General features: G+C 40.8%; 1 protein-coding gene across 2 annotated transcripts in view; it reads right to left on the bottom strand.

Moving 5' to 3' along the window:
- LOC122809322 (RNA-binding protein 10-like) overlaps window positions 1-27,107 on the bottom strand; it is a 1,914,178-nt gene that overhangs the window by 112,809 nt on the left and 1,774,262 nt on the right. For both annotated transcript variants that reach the window (XM_044080723.1, XM_044080722.1), the window contains exons 22-23: window positions 26,511-26,585; window positions 18,035-18,129 (exon numbers count right to left, since the gene is read on the bottom strand). In XM_044080723.1, the coding sequence (XP_043936658.1) occupies window positions 18,035-18,129; window positions 26,511-26,585 (170 nt within the window). The remainder of the gene's footprint in view (window positions 1-18,034; window positions 18,130-26,510; window positions 26,586-27,107) is intronic.

The raw sequence follows: 27,107 nt of genomic DNA on the forward strand, positions 1-27,107 counted from the left end.
CTCGAACATCTACATTTATGGTAAGTGTACACAACTGTACTATGTTCTTAGTGTTTCAATGTTGCAGTCATTCCATTCTGGTAGAATCCCAAAGCTATGGTAGGGTGGAGGGAATTATACAGCATTAGGACCAGCTATAAGGCCCTGCAGGACAGCAGTGGCAAAGCCAGCTCCGGACTTAAGAGAAAAGTGGTAAATGGTAATGTTTGGTGAAATTATAAACTGAGCTCCAGGTAGCAGCTTCTAGAATGTCCCTGGTAGGAACATCTTTGAGAAAGACTGAAGTAGATACAGCCCTGGTGGAATGGGATCTGATCCCCTAGGGGGACATTTTTTTTCCATGGTGCATATAGCAGAAACGAATACAATGGCTTATCCATTTGGAAATGGTTTGCTTTAAAATAGCCTTTTCCTCTGCCCCTGCAGCAAATGCCACCAGCAGTTGTACAGATTTTCTTTGAGACTTAGTCCTGTTTAAGTAAAATCTAAGTTGTCTGTGTACATCCAATGAATGCAGAATCCGCTCTCCCTTGTTCTGTGGATTGGGAAAGAAAGTTGGCAAATGAATGGTCTGATTAAGAGTCACACTGGATACCACCTTAGGCATGAAGGATGGATTGGTCCTGAGAGATACCCTGTCCGCATGAAAAATGATGAAAGGCTCCACTGTCATAAGAGCCTGTAATTCGGAAATCCTTCTAGCTGAAGTGACTGCTAAAAGAAAAGCTGTTTTACAGGAGAGAAATTTTAAGTCTGCAGTAGCAGCTGGCTCGAAAGGTGGGAGAGTGAGCTTCTCCAGTATAAAACTGAGGTCCCAGGCAGGGGCTGGAGCTCTCCTGGGTGGCCTTAAGTTTTTGCCCCCTCTGAGATATTGCTTTAGCAGAGGATGAGAGAAGAGGGGAGGTTCTGTATTGCAATGAGCTGAAATGGCTGAGGCATGGATTTTTATGGAAAAGGACAGGCCCTTGTGAAGCATCTCAGTTACGTATTGCAAAACCTGAGGAATGTTGGGCACTGCTGTGCTTATCCCTTGAGATTGATTCCAGGCACAGAATCTTTTCCATTTGTCAGCATAAGACTTTCTAGTACTAGGTCTTCTCGCCTCCAAAATGACATCCATCACATGTTTGCTGAGGGATGCTAAGGGTGAATTTAGGTGATTAGCCACGCTGCAAGATTCAAAGTTTGGAGCGAAGTGTGCAAAATTTGGTTGTTCTGCTGAGACAGTAAAGGTGTCTGAGGCAGGTGCCACAGTGGAAGGTATGATACACTGCGCAGGAGTGGGTACCAGAGCTGGCGAGGCCAGTCTGGAGCAATCAAAACCATTTTTGGTTTGTCCTGTTTGACTTTTAGTAGAACTTTGGAGAGCAGAGGCAGAGGGGGAAGGCATAGACTGATGGGTTTTTCCAGCTGAAAGACAGAGCATCCACTTTCCAGGCTTTTTTGTGGCGAGTTCTTGTGCAAAATGTGTCCAACTGATAGTTCTGGGGTGAGGCAAAAAGATCTATGCCTGGGCTCCCCCATTTGCGTGTCAACATGTTGAAAATCTGTGGTTCTAGTTTCCATTTGTGTGGGTCCATGAGATTTCTGCTTAGTTCGTCTGCCAGAGTATTCAGCTTTCCTGGCAGGAACTGAGCTTGCAGTTGTACTTGATAGGTCAAGGCCGTGTTCCACAATGCCATGGCTGGTCTGCAAAGGGGGTAGGAGAGTGTACCCCCCTGCTTGTTTATGTACCACATAACCATGGTGTTTGTCTGTCTATCATTAATTGTCTTGGATGAAGGTAGTCCTTGACGGCCGTCGAGCATTCTGTACAGCTAGCATTTCTTTTTGATTGATATGAAGGTGCATTTGATTTGGGCTCCATTTGCCCTGAATGCACTTCCTTGCCAGATGAGACCCCCAAGCATAGTCTGATGAGTCTGTAGTTAGGGTTTGGGTGGCAGGGGGTGGTGTGAATGACAGTCCCTTGTTTTGGTGGCAGGCCTCTGCCCACCATAGGAACTCTAGTTGCAGGCAAGGTATGATAGGAATCATTGTTTCCAGGCTGTGACAATGTCGACTCCATAAACTTTTTAAGTACCACTGAAGTTTCCTCATATGCAGTCTTGTATATGGAATTAGAAGACTGCAGGAGGCCATGAACCCCAAGGCTTGCAGAATTTTTCTTGCAGATAGCAGGGTTTTTGTGGCCACCTGTTTGAAGTCAGTCACCAAATGAATTTGCTTTTCTGGTGTAAGGAAAGCCATCTGGGCAGTTGTATTCAAGCTAGCACCCAGGAATGTAATTTTTTGAGAGGGTACCAGTTGTGATTTCTTTTTGTTTATAGTGTACCCTGGACAAGTTAGAACCCTTTTTACAAACGCCAGATGTTTTAGAAGAATGTCCCTGTTTTCTGCGTGAATCAGACAATCGTCCAGGTACGGATATATTTGAATATTTCTTTGCCTGCAAAATGCAATTACTGGAGCCAAGCACTGTGTAAAGATCCTGGGTGCAGTAGATAAGCCAAAGGGCAGTGCAGAGAACTGGTAATGCAAGTAACCTGCTTTGAAGCGGAGGTACCTTCTGCAAGATTCCCTGACTGGGATATGCAGGTAAGCCTCTTTTAAATCTATAGCTGCCAACCAGGCATCTTTGCCTAGCATAGGAAGTAACTGTTGAAGAGTCGTCACCATCTTGAATTTTGGAATGTCAAGAAAGGTGTTTAGAGTAGATAAGTCCAGAATTGGACGCCATGATTTGTCTTTTCTGCGTACCAGGAAGAGTATTGAATAGAAACCTTGTCCCTTTTCCTCTTCTGGTACTAGCTGAATAGCCCCTATGCTCATGAGGGAAAGTACTTGTTTCTGGGCCTCTGCCCACTGATTTCGGGGCAGGTCTGGCCATCCGTTTGGAATTGGAAATGTGTGAAAACGAAATCTGTATCCCTGGGATACTACATTTAAAACCCATTTGTCCTGGTTTATAAGTTGCCAGTTTCTTGCATGAAGAGCCAGTTTTCTCCCCAAAGGGGCGGCTAAAAGGTAAGTGCTTGGTAAGTGTAAAGGGAAGTCATTGAGACTGCTTACCATAGGGAGGTGTCTTGCTGTTTCCAGATTTGGAAGAGGAGGCACCCCATTGTTTTGTTTTGAAAGTCCCTTGGAACTGAAACCTGGAGCCTTTGGAATGCCTGGGTTTGACTTGAGTGGCTCTCGAAGGGACTGGAAAGGACCAGTTCTTAGTAGGCCAGTGCCTACTAAATCTTGGTGGTTGCACTTGTAAGAAATCTTTCACAGTTTGCATAGATTTAGCGTTATCTTCCATCTTTTTTAGAACTTCTTCAGCCTTATTACCAAAGAGATGATCCTGCTGTAAAGGAGCATCCAAAATTTTGCTTTAACATGATCAGGCAGAGATTGCTTTTTGAGCCAAGCATGCCTTCTTAGCACAGACCCAGATGTTCTTCATTCCACATTGCTGCAGTCCTAACTATTGGGTAGTCCGCTGTCCAGTCGCCCATGGTCCGATGCATGAAAATTTCTGAAGTCAGAGTTAATATTTTTTTTTCTTGCCTCAGTATTTAACCGGATGTCAGAAAAAGTGAATAACTGTATTTTTGTGGGAAACAGATACCTCATAGGGATTACCATACTTTGTGTATACCTTGTTTAGGGCCTGAGCACGACGTTGTTGGATGCCGTTCTTGTGCTAGATTTAGGTTAGTGTTTGGGAAAGAACCGACAGTCCCAAGTGGAGCCGGAGGTTTTGCCAGGTGTTTCTTTGGAGTCTCAGGGAGAGACTTTACTGTTACAGGATGTTTCCTCTCAGGAAATAGGCCATGCTGAGGGCCTCCCTTCTGTTTCCAAGGCTTTTAAGGCAGGCCAAGTTTTTTGCTTCAGTGGGGTTTCTCCTAGTGCTTCAGGTCTTTGCCTAAGAAACATATGCTTAAAATGGCAGAAGATTTGATTACTATGATAAGGTTCCTGATAAGAGGCCTAGGGTGGAACCTGAGCTTGAGAGTTTTGAGCAATGCTCGGAGGCTCCTCCTGTTTTGAATGTGGTGGAAGATGTTTTGCAGATAAATCCTGATTCTTTGCCTCCTGCCCCAGTTAAACCGGATAGGTATTATAGGGTGCCTGAAGCTCATAAGTATCTTTTAAGAGTCCTAGGGCAGACCCGAAACTGTCTCTCAGGGGCCTAAAGGTGTAAAGGCCTCAGTTGTTAAAAATCCTGTCCCTCCTGATAAAGAGGCAAGGGCTTTGGATAGATGGGGAAAGAAAGTGTATACTTCTTCCACTTTAGCCATGAGGCGTTGAATTGTCAGTTTCACATGTTAAAATATCAGAATTATCTTCTTTCACAGTTGAAATCTAAGGTGGGAAGGTATTGACTGTAAAGAGTTGCAGGATTTAGTTCATGTGTCTGAACAGGTGGGTAAACATTCCTTGCAATGTGGTTTTGATGCTGTGCAGGCCTCCTCCAGGGTGGCTGCCACTGGCACGCCTGGTTGAGAGATCAGAACTTAGCTGAGCATGTTAAGACAAGGATTTTGGATGCTCCTTTGCAGTCTGATGTGTTGTTTGAAGAAAATGGAGGACAAGGCTAAATCTATGCAAACTGTTAAAGATTTTTACAGGTGCAGCCGTTTAGTAGAAATTGGCCTGCTAAGGGTTGGACTTTGCTCAGACTTCTGGGCAGACCCAATGACCTGCCTTTTCAGCTGCCAGTTCATTCAAAGAAAATTGGGATTTAATTACCCAAGACAGATGGGTTCTGGATATCATTCACCACGGTTACAGGTTTTATTTCCATACCTTGCCTCCTTTCAAAGGCATGCCAGACATTCCTCCTCTACAAAGACAAGAGGCTCACAAGCAAATTCCATTCAGAACACGTGGAGACCAATTTTGGATTTATCTATCCTCAACACTTATCTGGACATTCCCAAGTTCAAGATGTTGACGTTACAACAGCTTTTACCTCTGCTGGGCAAAGATCACTGGATGGTAACTTTAGATCTCAAGGAGGCTTACCTTCATGTGCCTATAAGACTAAGTTGCAGAAAAATTCTCATTATCAGTTCTAGAGTATTCACAAAGGTTCTGGCTCCAGTGATAGCTTACTTCAGGCTAAAAGGAATTCAAATCTATCCTTACTTGGATTCTGGCTCAAGAAAAGGAAGACCTTCTACAGCATTTGGAATATGTCATAGCAGTGCTAAGATGCCTAGGGTATTCTGTAAATAAAGTCCAGTCTAGTACCCTCTCAAGACATGTGCTTTCTGGGTGTGAGACTGAATACAGCAAGATGGCCTTTGGACAAACAAAAGAATCTATCCAGTTACTTCCATCAACTATCTCTTCAGTCCGGCTGACTGCAAGGACAGTCCTTCAAGCCTTAGATTCTGGTGCTTCCCAATGCCAAACTGCATATGAGGAAGCTACAATGGTATCTCAAAATGTATGGACACAGCACTGCCAGGATTTGGACACTGTCATTCAAATAATACCTTGCATTCAAAAGGAATTTTTGTGGTGGGCTCAGGGATGTCACCTAACGAAGGGACTCTCTGTGACCCGCCAGAGTCAGATTCTAACGACAGATGCCTCAGACATTGCTTGGGGAGCTCATCTAAATGGAAAGTGGATACAAGACAAGTGGCCTGCCAGACTACAGCATCTACATATCAACATGAAGGAGATGTTAGCAGTCCAATTTGCATTAATGGCTTTCAAGGAGTTACTTCTTCCAGGGCAGGTGTTGATTCTAACAGACAACACAACTGTCATGTGGTACATCAACAAACAAGGGGAACACATTCTTACCCATTGTGCAGGCAAGCAATGATTTAACTAACTCTTCAGGCAAGGTTTCTGCCGAGCACAGAACTCCTTAGCAGATGTGTTAAGCAGACAAATCATGGATCCCGTGGAAACTGGATCTTCATGTATTTCAAAAGTTGACAGTGTCCTGGGGACATAGATCTGTTCGCTTCTCCACTAAACCACCAGCTGCCAAAGTTTTGCACAAAGAGGTTTCATCACACAGCTTGGAAGGTGGATGCCAGTTGGAAAAATCTTCCCTCTGCCTCTTCTTCCAAAGGTGCTTCTAAAGGTCAGACAAGACAAGCCAAGGATGATTTTAATAGCTCCAGATTGGCCTCGGCAGCACTGGTACCCATTACTGAGGAGTCTGGTAAAGAAGCCTCCATGGCCTTTACCCTTGATTCCACACCTGTTGTCTCAGAGAGACGGTGATCTGCTCAATGTCAAGCTTCTCTCTCTTCATCTAACAGCCTGGCATATTCTGTTTTGAAAGACAGCAGGTCTCAACTTCCTCAACAAGTTTTAAATGTGATTATGGAAGCCAGGAGACCTAGTACAAGGAAAGTGTACGAAAAATGGAAGAGATTTTTATTTTGGAGTGCAGCAACAAATCTGAGTGTGGCTCTTCAATATCTTACTGAGTTATTGGACAAAGGTTTGTCTTTCTCTTCCATTAAGATTCATGCTGCAGCAATTTCAGCTCACTATGATTCTGACCCACCATTGTTTATCCTTTCTTCAAGCAATTTCTTAGAGGGAGCTCCTACTCCTGCTTGGGACCTCAATTTTGTGTTGTGCTGACTTGAAATACTTGTCATGGAAGACTGCTTTTTGTTGGCCATTACTTCTGCAAGAAGGGTTTCTGAGTTGCAGGCCCTTATGGCAGTGGAGCCTTTTTGATTTTTCATAAGGATAGGGTGGTTTCTAGTGTGGCTTTAAACCAAACCATTCATTTGCCTACTTTTATGCAGATCCCCAAAATAAAGGGGAAAAGATTTTGCACACTTTAGATGTACACAGAATATTATTTGAGCAGGACTAAAGATTTTAGGCAGTCTCAGCAGTTGTTTATTTCTTTTCAAAACAAACTATTTCTAGATGGATTGGGTGTTGCATTACATTTTGTTATTCCCATCATGGCAAGGAGATTCCAGCTGGGATTAGGCCTCATTCCACTAGGGCTACTGCCACAACAGCATTTCTAAGGGGTGGCAACTAAGGATATTTTGGAGACAGCTACTTGGAGTTCAGTGCATACTTCTAAGCATTATCACCTTCCTCTCTACTCTAAGTCTAGGGCTGGTTTTGCCACAGCTATTTTGCAAGGCATGTTGTCAGTTCCTGCTTCCTTATGATTTGCCAGCCTCCCTTACCTCTGCTTTGGGATTCTGTTAGGACTGCAGCAATGTGGAATGAAGAACATAGTACAGTTTTGTACCTACCATAAATGTAGATGTTCGGGATCCACATTGCTGTCTGTGTTTAGGGGTGGTTGTGTAGGTGAGGTTATAATCTGCTAATTTTGTAAATTTTGTATATATATATTTTGGTGCAGGTATGTTGGCAGTGTTTGGTTTTGGGCCTTATCTTTTCATGGTTTTCTGACATCTGGGGCAAGAAATAGTTAGGACTGCAGCAATGTGGATCCTCGAACATCTACATTTATGGTAGGTACAAAACTGTACTTTACAGCAGCCCTGCAAGAAGCCTCCTAAGAATCAAAACCACATTGCAAAGCATGTTTTCCAACTTGTTCAGCTGAATGCAATAGATCCTGTAAATCTTTTATTTTCCACAGTCAGAAATTAACATGATTTTCTGTTTAAGCAGTCCCATGATATGCTGTTGGTATTTAAGCATATGAAATTGACAGTTTAAATCCCTGACTGCCAAGGTTGCAGAAGTGTAAACCTTTTTACCCCATCTATCCAGTGCCCTGGAATCTCTACCAGAAGGGGTAGGACTTTAGAAGTAGAAGCCTTAATGCCCTTGGGACCCTGAGAAATGATTTCAGGATCTGCAACAGGATTTTTGAAAATGAATTTGTGGGAGTCAGGATCCCTGTAGTATCTGTCTGGCTTACAAGGAGCCAGAGGCAAAGAATCAGGAGCCATACTAGATTCTGAAAAAAAACATCAACAACAATGTCTAGTACAGGAGGTATAGCCAAAGGCCTATGCTGAGGAAGGAGAAGAAAATCCCCAAGTCTCTTTTTGGATTCAGAAAAATCCTGACTTTCCCAGTGTTCCTTTAAGGTATGCAAAGTTTCCCCAAAAGAAAAATCCTCAGGGGGAGAAGCAGAAGGAAGGGAATCTTCTGCATCAGAGTCCTCATAAGTAGGTATAGACGATTCCTGTTCATTAGAAGAATCAGAAGAAATAGAATCCTGTTCAGAAGACTCACAGTCAATATCTTGCCTAGGCCTCTTAGAAGGGGGAATGACTATCCCTGATCAGAGTAATTAAATCTTTAGCCATTTTGATCATTTGTTTCTTAGGCATAGGGGCCTGCACATGTGGCCTAGGTGTCGGTTTTTTAGACATTGGTTGAGATTTTGGCCTTAGTTTTGAAGATGGCATCCATCTAATATACAAATCTGTAGGCCTGAAAACGCCCTGAGAAGCCGGTGCCTGCACAGTGGCTCCGGACCCATCCAAGGTAGAGACATCCGCAGGTTCCATAAATGAAGCATCTCGTGGCATACTCCGAATGGGTCTCGGTAGAGGCCTGCGAATCAGAATTAGTGGGTATCAGGGGCTGCAAAAGCACCTCACTGAGTACCGGTGAACTGGCAACTGGCTTAGAAGAAGCGTCATCGGGAGTTTTGGACCTCAATGGCCTGTCTCTATTTCTTTGCGTTTTATTAGGTATTCCGGTAGTCTGACTTCTAACCACATTTCTGGATAACTAAAGAGTGAGCCAAAATAATTAGAAGCAAAAATGTACTGATGTTTAATAGTGCGTTGATTAAGTAAAGCACAGAACTGACAGCAAGGTAGGTCGTGGTCAGGGCCTAGGCAAGGAATACAGTACAAATGGAAATCCTTATGAGGTATTTGCTTCCCACAAGTAATGCAATTATTAACTTTTACTGACATCGTTAAGGAACAAGATAAAGTTTCCCCAACGGGGTACTTAGCTTTTTAGTTGAAGACTTCGGATCTGAAACTCGAAAACGAAAGTTTCAGGAGTCGGCCGACCAGCACTTGCGAACTGCTTCTGCTTCGGGCACCGTGCGGCAAGAAAGACTAATGTAATGGCGTTGGCTGCATGTTTTATACCCCTGACATCCTGACATCACTGAAGAAGGGGACAGCAACCGATGCAGGACCCAAGACTTTAATCAGGCTGACTGAGGGCAACCTGCCAGCAGATTACCCAAATATACTGACTGCAACAGTGAAACACTAAGAACATCTGCCTTGAGATGGAGAAGGGTAGCATTATTAATGGAAGTTTCCGGTATGGTCAGAGGTGTAATTAGGTGGTTTATTGAGTAGAGATGTTATACAGGTGATAAAGTGGGAGTTAAATTGTTCTGCTATAGATATGGTTGGTTAGTGTTGGGGCTAGGGGACTGGGTTTTCCTGGGGAAAGGAGGAGATTAACTGTTTGCCAGAACCTTTTAGGGTTGTTCTTGTATTTTAGCTGATTGGCTTGGAAGTAGTTTTTTTGTCTTGTTTAATTTTTTTTTTTTTGCTTGGTTTCTCAGTTGTTGGTAGGTAGAGAGATCCTCTTTATGTTATCTATTGTTATACAGGGACCAGGCTCTGTGTCACTGTTTCAGTAGGTGAAGGGTGTTCTTTTGATAGCCAGGGAAGTTGCTTGGCTTTGGTGCAAATTTTTCTAGTTGGGGCTAATTCATTAAGTATATGTAGGAAAGAGCTAATGAAATACTGAACTGTCTTATCAAGTGGAAGATATTTCAGTGGTGTCCAATCATATTGTAGGAGCCTTGAGTTAAATATTGTTGTTGAGAACTGCTTTTTATTGCAAATGAAACTAACTGAAATGTTAGCGGATTTCTGCGCATGTTTCCGTATCAGGTAGGTAGGGAAATGATTGCTTAGCGTGTCTGGGAAGACACCCAGCATCATATTGAGTATTGCATTTTTTTTAGTCAAAATCCAGTCAAGAATGGACTGTCTTTTGGTATGTGCTTGTCAATGCATGTGGGTTGGTTGATTACTTGACTGAAATTAAATAGGTTAAAGTTAGCTTGGGGGGGGGGGGGGGTTGGAAGAGCCAGTGTACCAGGCAAGGTTAGTCTCCAAGTATTATAGTTTTGTGGCTAAAGTTTGTAGAGGCCCATTTAAGTATGTTTTCAATATATTGGTGTTTTTTTTTTTTTTGCAGGGGGAGGTAAATTGCTCTAGGGAAAATTGACTTATGGTGATTTAAGTCTAGACGTGCTTCTGATATTTCTAAGTTAGGAATGTCAGGTGGGGAAGAGTTGAGTTGTACCAATAAGATTTCCTTTAAAGAATATGGCAATGCTGCCTCCACGTTTAGTTACTCAGTCAGTTCCAAGGATGCAATATCCACTAGGAAGAAGTTCTTCAGATTTAATATGAGGCTTAAGCCAAATTTCAATAATGAAAAATATGTTGGGGGAGTAGAGGGCAATAGTAGCATGAAACTCATAGATTTTGTTTATTAGGCTTCTTAGGTTGGCATTAATGATAAGAAGGTCAGAGTTACTGGCTTTCAGAGGAACAGAGGAGTTAGGACTGGAGTTATTGGGGTTATTCAGTGTTAGAAGTTGGGAGGGGGAGATGTAGAAAGCTTGGAGAGTGTTGGGCCTGGATTAGGATGGATGTCACACTGAAGTTTGATATGGGTAAGTCAGTGGAGGGTAAGACATTTTACTTTACAGTATAACTTGTGATAAGTAAGTAGGGTAGAAGTAGAGGTATGGTTTGAAAATATCTAAGAGTGAAGAGGAGAGTAGGGGAAGTTTTAAAGTGGTATGGGGAAATGTAAATAGTTGGACTGAAAATTTTGTTTCTCCTCTATTCCTTGAGCTGTCAAAAGCCTCTGACAGAGTTTCTTAACCTAAAATGTCTCAACGTGAACTGTCCCCTTCTTTCGTACTGTTGTTCAATAGCTATTTAACTGACAGGCTCCAGTCTGTAAAATGGCAGAATACTCCCCCCCCCCCCCAACACCACCTGCAAGTCTCCACTAGTATATCCCAAGACTATTTTTGGTCCCCTCCTCCTCAACATCTTTATCAATGACCTCTACATGTCCAAAAGTCTAGCTGCTCTTATACAATATGCTGATTCCATGCTTACATGTGCATCTAATAACCTGCTTCAACTCCTCCACATCGCACAAGAAGCTTTTTCCTCAGTTGAGAAATGGCTCCATAATGCCCAAAAACAAAAAAGTTACTGCTGCTCTTCCTCAAATTCCATGCCTGACTAAGCAAATTTCAAAATCTTTTCACCAAACAAAACTAATATTGAAGTAGTCTCCCATATTAAACTTCCTGGAGTGATTATAGATGACATTAAATTTGACCCGCATGTTCGAAATAACAAAAAAGACTCGAACACTAACTACTTTACACGCATAAAAACTTACTTAGCAGCACCACTAAATCGCTCTTGCTACCACCTGCTTTTCTCCTCTCTCTCTCATAAGGTGCACCCGTCCTAAACAACCTTTAGGCTACAGGTAAACATAAGCTGGAGGCATGATGTAATAAGGATGCAAAATTTGCCACCAACAAAAAAATATTACACTCTCCACTGTATTGCCTCTTAAGGCTTTAAACTGGCACGAACTGCCTCACCACTTAGATTACATAAGGCTCGTCTCCAAATACATTATTCACAAAGCCGATGACTTCCTTGCTTTTACTCCTACTCTCCATTCCTACAAACCTGAGAGATTACTTTGATCTAATGAACATTTTTCTCAGAATATATACACCCCACAAATCCTCTGTCCAAAATCTCTACTCGTACTCTGTCACAAAAATGGAATTATCTCTCTCTGCAAAGCAAATTACATCTACCTCTAACCTCTTTAGCTTCAAATTACTACTTAACTACTACATAAATAAGACTTGGCTCTGCTCCTGCACTACCCCAGGCTAATACAGTCCCTCACTCCTTCCACCACTGGCATACTTTGACTATGCTCCGAGAAAAGGAATTAGTAAAGTCTATTTCTTAGATAAAGACCAAACATATTTTTGTCTAGGCTATTCTATCTAGTCAGCTCTGTTCCAAAGAGTGTACTCAGTGTGTTTAACATCACTGCTCTACCCCCATGACCCAAGTAACTCCTCTCCATCCAGCTGCTTCACTCTACATGTAATGAGCACATAGTATGCCTGGTAACTGCAGTTGCAAAACTTAATGTAATCTCACTACCAAAGTAACTTCTACAACTGAATTTTACCTCCAGCTGCTAAAGTACAAACAAAGCAATACCTTCAGTTAAAATCTGTTGTATTGCCCAGAGAGTATACCTGACAATGGCTAATGCAAAAGTTAATCTCACTTTCAAAGAACTTTTACAGCTGAATTTCACCTCCACTTGCAAAAGCACAAAAGAAGCAAAACCTACAGTTAAAAATCTATGTAAAGCACGTTCCAAGAATAAAATTGCACTTACCAAAATATCTTGTTTTCCCTCAAGTCTGCATACGTGTTCAGTGCTGTAGTGTTGAATCGACAGGAGGAACACCCCCCCCCCCCCCAGTACCACACACAGGCCTTATACTGCTGAAGGTGAAGCTTAACTAACACTTTAGCATATTTTACTCTAACAGTGTACAATTTCCCTGAAAAGGCAATAAAAGCCCATAACAATAAAATTAAATGCTGTGACTTGCATTAAATATTTAGAGCTCAAAGACCTTGTTCTTTGCATCCATAAACATTCTACCTCACTGATTGCTTTTGGTGATAAACCACCTGTGTGTGTGTGTGTGTGTGTGTGTGTGTGGGGGGGGGGTAACTGCATTCCAATTAAGTACCTGATTGGTGTGAAATTAGGCTACAGTAGCTGGAGAAAACTCAGATGAGGGAAGAGCCAAGTCACTGCAATAATGCCTGTTGCAGTTAACATAGGTGCGTGTTAACAAAAATCTAGCAGCTTGTGTTACTGTCTTTAAAATGATCAGGACTTGTCTTGCCTCCTGTCATACTGCAGTTTTACAGATAGTTTTCCTGCTACTTACTCCACCTATAGGCAAACCCGCTACCCCTCAGGTTTCATTCCACTCTCCTACCCTATATTCATATACAATTATACCTCCTTAACTCCGCCTCCTCTACTCATCCTCCTATCCTGTACCTAACTACATTAGCCAATCACAAACTGTTCTTGTTAAACCATCTCCAACCACTTCTGTTCTAAATTCCTCTCAAATCTCACTCTGCTCCCTCCCCATCGAAACCTACCTATTCTGTTCACTATTATCACTGCTCATTAACTCACCTCACAATACTGCAAGATTTTTACAACACTAACTATGCTGTTTCCCTTCTGTATCACCTTATTCATCTTCCATTCAGCTGTCAACCTCAAAACACTAAAAAATGTCAGTCCCAATTGTCAAGGTATTACATCTACCCATCTGTGCCAAAACTGTCATAACAAACCATCTTTCTCCACCATACATCACTGTGGCGACATCTACCAATCCAGGTCTCAATCAAACCCCAAACCAAAGAATACAATCTAAAAGTTTAGAAACAGTCACTCTAAACATTAGAAGCATATTCATCATCCTCATCATCATGATGTTCTTGTCTGGATGACTCAACACTACCTGGACATCCTAGCCACAACAGAGACATGGCTAAAGCCTGAAATAAAAGATGATGTAATATTACCCCTGGTTACATTATTAGGCTCGACAGAACACAAAGCAGGTGGAATAGCTGTAATCTACCCAAATATGCTTACATTAACTCCCCATACAGGTACATACCCACATTCTGAAAAAGTAGAAATCCTAACATGCATTGCTGTGATATACATCCCCCCAGGATAGAACATTACAATACTTGAAAAATGTATCCTGGATAGTTGATATATACAATCACAAATGAAATTATCCTCCTGGGTGATGTAAACACTGACTGGCAGTCTTTCTGCAAATTCAGCAATCAACAGCATGAACCTCTTTGGATTCACTCTATTAATACGCCAAACAAGATATGGCAAAAATAACTTCAAACAATCTATCCTGGATTGGACTCTGGTTACCAACCCATCTAATTTTGCCTCCTCGGGTACCCCCCCCCGATATGCTAAGTGACCACCAGACAGCTTATACTCACAGGAGTATTACACAGCTAGAAGGAACACAAGCACAAAGCTACCAATAATCTCTCCAATTTCTCCAAGGAGTCTTTCACTGAAGCTCTAAAAGCAGTTAACTACGTCACCCTAAAAAGACTCCCCTTAAATGATGGGGTTGAATATTTCAATGCAGCATTTCTAAATATTCTTAATGCCTTAGCCCCAAAATGTACAAAAATTTAAAAACAGCCATACCCCATGGCTCACCAACCAATGCAAACACCTTACGAAAGACAAGAGAAAAAGCACAGCCAACTGTCAAAAGAATAAAAATGACAAAAGCTGCAACTATTCAGATAGCTATGAAACCAAGTCAAAAAAGTTAGTGATAAAAAGTCTTATTATACTCACCTACAAGATAGCCATAAAAACCCTAAAACTTCTTGTCTTCCATATCCTCTCATCAACCCAAGTACAAAAAAAGAATCCTAGCCAATACCCAGGCATTCCCCCTCTTCAAACAGCTACATATTTCAATGCATACTTCATACAATACATAGCCCACAACCTCAAACTCACCTAACATGCCCCCCTTCCACACAGCTAACCCTTTCTACCCTTGATCCTAACACATTTCCTTCACAAAACTCACCTAACTGCAACCTCTCCAGTACACATACAAACAACTCCACCAACTTTATTAACTTTCAACTAGTTTCTATAACTATCATAAAAAAGCTTTTACAAAAAAACTAAAACCTTGCACCTTCCTCAGCTGACAACCTTCCCTCGGAATACCAAACTCCAGCTGCAGATGCAATAGCATACTCAATCAGCATTCTTGTTAACAGAATAAAATCCTGGTTTCCTAACTTGTGGAAAATGGTGCACATTATCCCTTTACATAAAAGGGGGTAAATTCCACTCATTAGAAATTTCTGTCTCATAGCCATCATGTCTCCCCTCTCTAAAATCCTTGAAAGATGTATCCTTCAACAATTTCTCCACTATCTTACAAAGTAAGCTAATCGCCAATGTGCAACATGGATTTTGGCCAAACCACAGCACCTCCACGACATTACTATCATTTCCAGACAATGTCAAAGTTCGCAACCCTATAAACTTGTATCTGCAGTATTTCTTGAACAAAAGCCTTTGACACAATCTCTCACAGTAAAATCTTCAATCAACTTTCCACCTTGGGTCTGTCATTTCCATCTATTCAATGGTTCTTAGCTACCTTGCCAAAAAGGCAACAAGCTATAAAACAGCAAGGATCCATCTCTGCAGACCTTCACACTTCTACAAGAGTCCCATAAGGATCCATCCTTGGCCCTCTACTATTAAATATTTTCATCAATAACCTTCAGTCTTCTTGTGAAAACACCTTGATTTAATATGCAGATGGCTATCATCATCTTTTCTTCAAACACCTTCACTCCAAGAAATCACTCAACAAAGAGGTCTTCTCCACTGAAACCTGGCTTAAAAGAGCACAACTCCTACTCACCCCCCCCCAAAAACAAACTCCTCCTCTTTAACCCCAAAACTCATACCCCTAACAAAGCACCTTTCAAAATCTTTTCAGCAAATGCCGTTGAAATTGAATTAGTCCACCATACCAAACTATTAGGAGTCATAACACATGACAATTTTACACATGACCTCCACATCCAAAGCAATATATCAAGAAAACTCCTCAAAAACTAGGCATGCTATATAGAAATAAACATTTTCTGAACACATTCACAAACATTACTTTAGCTAAAACCTACCTTCTTGCCCTCCCTACTCTATGGACCACCAATTCTAACCAATTTACAATCCTCCATTAAAAAACAAACTTGAAAGCTGCTATAACAAAACTAAGTTTGCAATTAATTCAGCCTATTTTACCTACCAAATGTAAAGCTCTGCTTCCCCTTAGCTGGCAGGGACAACTCCTCCACCTCTCCTATATTCAACTTATTAACAATACATAAAAAAAATACACAAACCATTAGCCTGCCCTGCTCTTACCCCTTTAATCAACATGTACTTCCCTAAAAGAACTCATGGAGCCGAAGACAAAACTTATCATAAATAAACTGAAATAAATGCCCTGGACAAAGCCTATACTAATACTCCATAGCAAAAAATAAAAATGGAACTCCTTACCTCTAACCTCCAGAACTATTTCTAACCTACCAACCTTTAAATGCCCCCTAAAAGAATACTTCACAAAATCTTGGACCCACTCTTGTACCAATCCTGGTTGAACTTACTCACTATAACTCACCCCTTCAACCTAAATCACATTTCACAACCCTCCCCCGCCTCCAACTCCAATCCTTTTTTTGTTTCTCCCACTACCTTACCTCATCCACTTCATCTCTGCAGACCTTTCCTCTACCACTTTCCTCCCTACTCACCTAAGCTACCTGAAGACAACCTACCCTGCACTCTTCTTATAACCTCCCTCTTTCCGTCCTTCCTCCTTCTATAACAATAATATGAACACCATCTACCATACAAAGACATTACTCAATTTCACCTCACTGTCTCAAATCACATATCTCTAATCTCTCTTCAAATATCTTATTAGAATTGTCTCAGGTCTCATTTATCACATACTAATCTATGCAAAAATATGACTACTGAGTTCTTCCTCCTCACATTTTCTCTCCAACTTTACTGTTTTCCACTGCACTCTATGAAACATATGTTCTATGTTTTTCTCATTACATTTTTTCACTCCTGTTTCGTAGTGTAACACGACACTTTGTGATTTAAAACATCTATATTTAATTTTTTTAAGATTGTGATTGGGGAGCTTTTCTCCCAGGGCTTCTGCTGAAAATGGGCAGTTTCTGGCCCAGTCGGACTTTCCTGGTAAACATCAAATAAATAAATTTCTTTGAAATGCAACTTGTGACTAGTTGTTCAAAATGTTCTTTTCCAACTTGTTGTATCTGTCCAACTATTTGCACTATACATCTAGAGGGTCACATTATGAAATGAAGTTGAACTTTTACTTAGTTAATATGTTGTTCTGTATTAGGTTTATGTAATAACTATTTAACTGTAAACCACTTAGGTCAATGTGAAGTTTTTCTCTCTGAGCCTCTGCTGAAAATGGGATATTATCCCAGTTGGACTTTCCTAGTACACAGACAATGACGGTAAAAGTTCTTTGCTAGTGTCCGTCAGTTATAAGTAAACTTATTTTGGTGACACTTCCAGAGGGTGCGAAAAAATTCAAAATGATTAAAGGGGCAACAAACAAAGACCTTCAATAATAGCAACAATAATCAACTCTATAAGACTGCAGGAAAAACTGCTCAAACTGAGGACTGGAAATGACTTGGATGTTATAATGTTCTGATCATTCAACGCAGCCAAATGAAAATAGAAGATGGCATGCACATCTTTCTCTTTATACTATACATACTATTGACTATCACAGCATGAGATGAAACATTAAATAGCAAGGGATGCTCAAAAGCTCTAAGTCATGCTTGACAGTTAGAAATCAGCCTGTGGCACAATTTTCAAATGTTATGCACAACAATGCAGCACTGTTCCTTACAGTGAAGTGAATATATGTGTGTGCGCGCTTGTGTGTGTGTGCTTGTAAGTGTGGGTATGTTTGCACAGTTGTGTGCGCATGTGCGCATACAAACTGTGTGTGTGTATGTGTGTATATATATATATATATATATATATATATATATACACACACACACACACACACACACATCCCTATTATATTAAAGAACACATTTATAAAAACATTCTAAATCACCATCAATACCCTAAAAAGACATTTACAAGGGCTTAAACAAGCTGGTTAAAGTAGCACTACTTAAGAATTCAGCTAGAGACATTACTCTACTGAATTACAGTAACTCTACTCTTAAGACATGGAATCTGGATAAGCAAAAAACAGTAGTTCTGATATTGCAGTTAAAGTACGTACACTGTTGCCGCTAAAGTTTTTCTCTTCTTTGGCTCTGGAGGATCTGGAATACCGTATTTCTCACGTCTTTCTGCAGCTCTATCTCTGTACTTAAGCTAGAAGATCAAAACAGAAATCAGTACCGGTACAGTAGTGTAGTACTGGGATTACAGTGACAAATCTTGAACTCTTCCCCAAAATGGTGTGCAGCTATACCTCTCAACCTGCAAACACTGAAAATTGGTACAGAGTTCTTTAAAAAGCAGGTACACAAAAAAACCTGGACACTGTTTTGCACAAAATATGAAACCAGAGAGCACACTCCTCTTCCTGCTTCAAGTGTTTTAAAAGTGTGAGATAAATATAAGCACTTTATCAAGGTGAAAGGGTAAAATCTGAGTTTAATGAACTGCATTGCAAAATTCTACCATACAATGTCATTTCTTTTTTCTTCTGAAAAAGATGCAAGATGTGCACCTTTTTTCATTAAATAGTGGTGCCACTAGTACATTCGTCATATAGTGTGGTTTTCTTTGTGCTAGACAGCTTCAAATATATGCTACGAGGGGGATTTAGAAAATTGTATGAAGGGGTAAATAAAGCCTGAAGACAGGGACATACCACCAAAATAGGCAAGTCAGGTAAAAATGGGTACTTTCCTTCAAAATAGGGACATATGAGAAGTCTCTGTATAGCACAGAATACACAAAGTAAAGAAAGAACATGGATTATCTGCATATGCAAAGGGAAGCAGAAGAAAAAGGACAAGATTATGCAAAAGGTTTAAATTCCAAACAAACTACACACCATGTTTTCAGTTTTCCTTTGCATAAAAACTAACCAGTTTCAGCCTCTAACAGAACAATTATAGGCTATACGAAGTAAAAATGGTTTATATACGCTACATGTTATAGGGCTGCAGGAATACACCCTAACTCCAAAATATAAAATTACAGTACAGCCAGCACATTTCTGAAAATGTTCTCCATAATGAGAGTGCACTAGCATGAATCTTCAAGCAACTTAGTAGAATGGGACATGGCCCTGCGACTGCCATCCCAGTGAAAAGCACACTGGTAATTGAGCCTTATCCTAAACCCTTGGCTGCACCCAGCAGAACAAAGCATGCTAATAAGGAACCGAGAGACTCCAGAAGACATGCTTCTAAATCCTTCAGAGGGAAAGGATGCAAATATGGATAGACTAGCTAACAAGCCTTTGAAAACATGCTCAAAGTAGCAGATTCTTGCTTATCCTACCTTCATTTCAGGGAGAAAACAGCCAACAGGTCCAATTTTTTCTTTTTTTAAACTCAACGGCTCTATTGCATATATACTCTGGAGAGAAGAGGGATCAGTACAACAATTCACTCAGACCTTCTCTTGCAAACCTAACCATGTTGTAATGACACCTATGCTGCAATGCTTGGTAAAGTGAGATTTCAAACCAGGCAGCTTCAATGCCTTCTTCCATAACATTCCTGAAACAAGCAGCTGAGGGCAACACCCTTATGAAGGATGGTACGTGAGCAAGATAAGGAAGAAAGAGTCTGCCCTTCAACCACAACAAAATATAACATGAGACAATCAACCCGACACAGGTGGATTACTATTTGCACTTAAACCGAAGTGTACTGTAAACTTCATAATGCCTCAAAGTACTATGCAAGTATCCAGGAAGCTTTTCCCAACTCTCTTACAAATGTCCAAAAAAGCTTGGTTCATGGACTTAAACCATGTTTTGCAGGAAGCAAATGATCCTTTATGTATCAAAATATTTGCAAATGTAAAGAATATCATCTTATTTTTTCTTGTTTGTTTGTACAACACAAAATTGTGGTGCCAACCTCAGAGATTTAGAGTGTGGCTCTGCCCCTGGTGTTCTGGAGAACACCTGGCTGCCATTGGATCCTGAAGGCTTTAAGTTCAGCTGTGTAAAATATTACTTCAACATTAAGATGATTGAATAGATCCACTGTTACAGTAATGCTGATAAATGGGATATTTTGCCAAGGATACATGTCCGGCCAGCATGCCAAAGCTTAGACACTCCTTCCTCACACACATGGTAAAGCTTAGACCAGGTATGAGTACTACATGCTGGTATACAAGGGATGTATGGGTTCCAAAAACCTACAAAACTTTCTTGCCCTAGGACAATTCTGTGAGCAGGTACAGAAAGGACAGACTCAAGAAATACAACAGCTAGAGAAGGAATGAGTAAGCAAATATGGAGTTCAACATCTGACAAGGATGGAGGGAGACTGCATACTGCAACAGTGACTTACTCGAACATCGACTGTTAAGTTCTTACACTACTGTTCTATATTCATAATTAGATCACTGTTGCAGTAATGCTGATAAATGGGATGATCCCCAAAACCTTTATGCAGAGTAGGAGTGGACAAGAGGAACCAAACCAGAGTCCAGTAATCCTTGGAGAATTATGCTGGCAAATCCAATTCTGGCTCAGGAGACAGCATCTACTATTTTGTAATGTTTTAGTAAATACGTAAATGGAAGATAGTGTGTCTGCCTTTAAAATGGACTTGGGAGTCCAACCCTTTGGAAAAGGACCCCATGAAGGCTAAGCTCTTGTAGAAGGAGCTTTGACACTGCCTGAGAGAGATTTGCTATACAACAAACAAAAAATATCCATCTGGAAACAGTCTGCTTGGATAAAAGACTTTGCTTTTTACCAAAGATGAATAATTGATCAGATTTTCTAATCCCTTTTGTCTTGTCCAACTAACATCTTAGTTGTGTGCAAATCAAGCAAGCAGAGAATCTTTTCACTCATTTTAAGTATTAGAGAAACCATGCCTGAAGATGAACAGACAGGTTAACATACATTTCAAAGAACACTAGGCATAAAGGATAGGATTTTTGTTAGAAGGGATAACAACTTTGTGGAAAACCAGAAAAGAAGGAACATTAAAGCTTGTAAAAAAAAAAAAAAAACTCTTTCAGCAGAAGTTAGAAGCAACAAGAACGGTTTTCCATGTGCAATATTTTAAAGCAGCAGGGGAAGCTGGCTCAAACGACAGTAAAGTCAACATGATTCAAGGATCCAAGGGAGAGGAACAGATTTTTTTCCAGGTAGCCTGATGTAGACATCTTTTACAAACTGTATGACCTCAGAAGGTGAAAAGGGTGAATCTATGGGAAAACAGGCTGATGTGGCTAACAGACATACCTTTGCAAAGTATATGACAGACCAGAGTTCAGCAGCTCTCACAAACAGTGGAGGACAAAGGTATTCCTACCTGTTAAGGATCTCATCCTCTTCTGGCACCAAAGAAGAAATCTTTTCCATTTCAATTTTCTGGCTGCAGATTTCCTAGCCTCCTTTATTACACACAACACACACTCAGATCATCATCTTCATCAATACCCTTTCCTCCCATGGGGTTTGAGTGTTGCATCAACTGTTGCAATCTCTCTCTCAAATCATCTATCTATCTCTTTGCCGGATGCTTTTGTTTCCTCTTGCCTTCTTCCTCTCTCTCAAATATTTTTCACCAAGCAGTTTTCTCCTTCACTGCACATATCCAAACTCCTAGAAACTATTCTCTCCAATTCTCTGTAACTGGAGCTACTTTGGGCTTCTGTACTGATATTCTCATATTTTCCCCTCTCTCAGTGTACACCCTACCAAAAGTCTCTGGCACTTCATCTTTGTCATTTCTAGCTTCAACTGCTCTGCTTTCATTGGCTGCATTTTTGTACCATTCAGTAGTATGGGCTATACCACTGTTTTGTACACCTTTCAAGCTCGTCATTTTATCACATGCCACCACTGACATTATGCCATTCGGCTGCAGCCCCTCTGATTCTAGCTCTGACCTCATTAAGACTGGACTCCTCTACCATGCCTCACAGACACCTGAAACAACTTGTTACACACTTTTTCATTTTATCTCAATTTTCATCTTTTTTTGATTTCTCCTATTTGCTGCCATGAACATAGTCTTGTCTAGCCTTGGTTTCACACAGTGTGCCTTCATATTAGAATTCGCTTCCCCTACAATTTGCTGAAGTTAATGCCACATTGTCTGGATATAGCAGCTTTCTAGATCTGTCCCATACTACCTATTTGCTAAAGTAGTCCATCATTATTACTGTAGAGGACTCAGAGTTCATCCCCGATGCACACTTACACTCCCTACAGAACTCCTCAGAGTTCGATCACTGTTTCTACTACTGCCATTGGGTCCTTGTACATAGCCTGTACTAATACTGCCAAAGTTTCTGGGACTTTGAACCATTACAGGACTGCCCAAACCAGCTTTCTTGGAACCCTGTCATGCGTTTTCAACAAGTCCAGGAATGCCCAAATGCTCTTTTTCCTCCCTTCTAACTTCTTCTCAACTGTCTTACTGCAAATATCACGTCAATAGTGCAGCATCCCGATATAAATTCAAACTGCTCATCGCCTATATTATTTTCTAATACTCTACTTAGTCATTCATCACCCTCTCCAGCAATTTCTAGCAGTTTGTTGGGTGTTTGATGCCTCTGGACAGCCCACAGTTGCGAATGTCACTTTTGTTCTTGTACACTGGCAATGCAGGACACTTGCTCTACAGTCACCTAGGATATGACACTACCCCCAACATTGCTAAGTACCTTCAGAGGCCAATTCTCTCAACTCACTCACCCAACATCTTTATCATATCTGCAGTGACCTTATCTAATCCTGTCCCTTTCCTGGGGTTCATTTTTCTTAAGGCTGTTCTTACATCTTTTGGAGGATGGTCTCTTCTCCTTTAGTCACAGGCTATTTCTAAGGCTATACAGTTTACAGTGGTTTCTTCACTCTGGAGCTGCTGGAAGTACTCCAACCTGCCTTTGATACCCTGTGGACTGCTGAGTAGGTTGTTGCTGTTGGCACCCATTATCAAATACGTCTAATGACGGACTACTTTCCACATTTGTCTTGCAACCTGAGAGTTTATTTGTGCCATCTGTTGAGTCACTTTTTAGAAACTGGTAGTGTGTGTGCCTCTGATGCATTGTTCTTTGCCATTAAGGCTTTTGTCTCTCTACTAAGTAACCAGTATTCACGTTCAGCTTAATCTGTCTTTCCTATCTCCCACTTTTTCTTGCACTCCTATCTTTTGATAATTTCCTGCACTTATGCATTCCATGACCAACTTTCCTCATGTACCTTATTTCCATACCTTTATCAGCCACATATCTGTTCTATAGTCTTCACATATGCTGTGTTTGAGAAACTCATTCTTCAACTCCATGTATTTCCTCTTCTTCTTGAGGTGATAGAGCCCACAGTACTTCCTTGAATTCTTGCGCTTTTGTTCTGGTCAACTTTCAGGTCTTCAGCCTAGTCTCTTGTTGATCTTAAAGCCTTACCTGACCACTATTTGCAGCTGAGTGCGGCCACTAGTGGTTTATACTGTGAGCACACTGTTTGCAAAACCATCCCAAGTGAACCTCTTTATTCTACCCTAATGTCCTTTCTTTAACAGAAGGAAGTCTACCAGTTGTATGATGGCCACTCATATGCAATCTTGTTATGGTCTCTCTTGTTGAACCATGTGTTGGCCTCCATCAAGCAATTTGCCAGACAGAAGTCTAGAATGGCCTTTCCTTCTTTATTTCTGTTGCTTCACCCATGAAGACCCAGGCGTCTTCATACCCCTATCTTTCCCGAAATGAGCATCAACACCAACTCACATTGTCCTGCTTTATCTATTAGGTCCTGCAACTACAGAAACTTAAAGAATGAAAACTTCTCATCCCAACAGTGAGTCTGACAGTCTTCTGGTTTGGGTGAAAGTACATCCTTCTGTTGTGAGAAAGTCCATCCTGTGGGAGAATAAGTGGTGATTGCACTTGGCAAGCTGAAAAATAAGGGAGAGCCAGTACTGTCTGGGCCAGGGGGGGGGGGTCACAAAAAGAATTTTCAGGAGCACTTCTGGAGTAAGATGAAAGGAGGAAAGACGTACAGTAATTCCCACTTCGAAGTGAAGAAAGTGTCCATTACCAAAGTCCCCGCAAGGAGTCTTGGAGCAAAACATTTTGAGCAGATGGTTCAGAATGCAGGCAAATAAATATCTATGGAATACTCCACTGGTGAGCAATCTAAGATGACCTCATACTCATGTGGATATGCCCCTGATCTGGCTCAAGTAATCAGCCATACTGTTTTGTACTGATAGAATGCAAACTGGTTGGAGAAATAAGTTGCTGTGAATAGCAATTACCCAAGCAATCACTGCTACTTTGCTCATTGGTAAGATTTTCTCTCTCCCTGTTTGCTGACACTACAAAACCTTTGTGTTTTCCATCAAGACCAAAAGTGATGGTGGGATTGGAGATCCAGAATCAGTCTTTCAATTTATTTGATATTTATATGTTCTTTCCAGCCCTTTTTTGTCCAAACTCTTTTACTCTTGACACCTCTTCAACAAACCCTCCAGGCTTTGTCTGCTGCACCTTGTGGAGACATGCTGAAGAAGTGGTGGAATATGAAAAGGAATTCCTGGATTCAAGTGTATCTGAGTGATCCACCAATGTAGTTCTTAATGACAGGACAGGAATGGGAAAGGACGGATGACAGCATTCAGCCTACACGGCTTTTAGGTACCACTAAATTTTCCTTATGTAGTCTGGAAAAAGGAATGGTCATGAGACTTAATGGCACTGGAATATCTATGAACAAACAGATGATTGTGCATTCCCTGACCTGCTCTACAATTCTGTAAAGCAGCTTGTCAGTCTGATTCACATCTAAGAGGTAATAAATGAAAGGTCCTTTATTGCAGATTCTCATTAAATATGAAAGTGATATGTCAGCTAAAGACTTTCCACTCTCCATCTAACAGCGCGCATGATACAATTTCAAGCCAAAGCCTGAACAGAACTTTATTTCCAGGGACCAAACCAGCTGGTCATGAACTCACAGTTGCACCTTGTTTGCAACCACTTTCAAAGAGATTTCATCAGAAGAGAACTTTAAACTTGTGTTTTCACATTAAATGGTATTGTTAATATCATATATAATTACCACTCATACACTTCACTTCCATTGGATTTAACATCTGCCATCTTGTTTTCTCCAACTGATCTAAACACAGGACTATTTTAGTTGATCTTTTTTCCTCTATCATCTTCTGGAAGGCTTTTATATTTGAATCAAATAAGCTGTTATGTTAGATTCCAGAATTACTTCTCATACACAAAAACTGAAACACCCGTTTCTTTTATTAACCTCTCATTACCTTCACATCCTCAAGAATTAAGTCAGCAAACCTTTTATAAGAATCAGTGGACAGACTTAGCGTTTTAAAGCCCTTGATGTCACAAAGAAATAGATTCAACTAAACAAATGTACTTTTGGTAATGCATGTGTGTGTGGTGTCCTTGTACATTTTATGACCTCTAATTTGACTTGTGTATGCTTACTTTGTTGGTTAATCAATAGCAATTCACTGTTCAACTGACTGCGCACAGATAATTCTGTACTGGGCTGGGGTCCAAATCACAGCTGAAAAGACGTGTGTCTTGTTGCTCCAGGGTTAGGATTCTTTCTTTGGGTGTGAGGGGTCCAGGTTTTACATCCAGTTAAGCTCAGACTTGACCAGTCAGGTTAGAGGATTAAGGCTACAAAAGCTGCTTCCTGTAACCCAGGCTTTGATACTCAGTCTCCATTTTACAACTGAAAAAAAAACAATTTACTCAGGCAGTGTTCTACAAAATTGAAAACCTGGACTGGGCTCCTCAAGTCTCCATGACCACATGCTTACTAACTTCCCTGTGAGCCTACAAAAAAGTCTACATGAAATCAGCGCCACTGCTTTAACAAACAATATAGGTAAATGAAAAAAGCTTGGCATGCTGCAACTGATTCAGGACAGTGCAGTCAGAAAGACCTTTCATATCAAGACAGAAAAGTGTGGCCTCATCTTGGGTCATGCCAAAATGCTGACCACTTAATTAAAAAAAGGCCAGTGCTGCCGAGAAGCTCCACCTATTGGCTATATATTCTGCTAGTTTTAACAACTGACAAACTGTGACAGATGTAGAAGGCTTGGAACTGGAATCCATAAACAGTGAAGGTTGACTACTGGAAAACTTAACACACACAAGATAATGCAATCACTCATCACCTATGAGGTTTTGGCGCTGATCAAGCAACATTCAGAGGAATTAAAACTATGGCCAATACTTCCTTTTCTTACACTAAGAATTAGGAAAAAATCTCCAGGTTTATCTTTGGTGAAAAGCCTTTTTCCCTCTAAGAATACTTGTGGTGGTGGACCATAAAACTGAGTTCCTAAGAAACAAACTTAATTCTGTTCCCAGAACTAAGTTTCTGATATGCTTCAAGCCACAAAGGGAGCGAAACAAATTGCAACTCTCATCTCAGATTGTACTAGCCCCACCATCATCCTTTTCTGTACTGCTTTCTTAACCTTCTCAAGATACCCAATTCTCAAGAACATACTTCAATTCTTCTCAAGTATAGTTCTCACCTCTACTTCATCTCTTTCCAGTGCTTCAAGCTCCTTCTCAGACATCTTTGACCTTTTCTGGATCTCCAGGTTTTGCTAGAGAGAAAATGCAAAAACATAAGATATTCAGACAAATATTTTAAACATCTATTAAATGTGCTGCACAAAGGAAATGGCTCAATCCTTTCCAAGGAAAAATGTATGCCTTCCACTAGTAAAGACTGTCATATGGATCTACTTAAATACAACTCCAGATTCTAAAGCTTTATGGCCAGCAGTTAAGCTGAGGGCTGGAATACTAGTTAAGGAATTTAACTCACAGACACAAAGTACAAGGTTTGATTCTCACCACTGAAGGAAATTGACTAGGCTTACAATGGTCCACAACAGCAACTAGGTGAAATCATAACAGGCTACCTCTTAGAACTAAAGTGTCCAAGGCAGCTCTGGTTCTAGAAATAATGGCCAGTTTACAATTCTTAATACTTATCTATGAACTTACATAAAGTATGCACAATAGCATAATACAAAATATTTAAAGGTTGCGGAGTGGCACAATGGTTAATGCATTTACCTGAAACACAGAAGGTACAAGGTTTGATTCTCAACTTTGAAGAA

The sequence above is a fragment of the Protopterus annectens genome, chromosome 8.part0 (assembly GCF_019279795.1).
Source record: "Protopterus annectens isolate FY-2018-M chromosome 8.part0, PAN1.0, whole genome shotgun sequence".
Classification (NCBI taxonomy): domain Eukaryota; kingdom Metazoa; phylum Chordata; order Ceratodontiformes; family Protopteridae; genus Protopterus; species Protopterus annectens.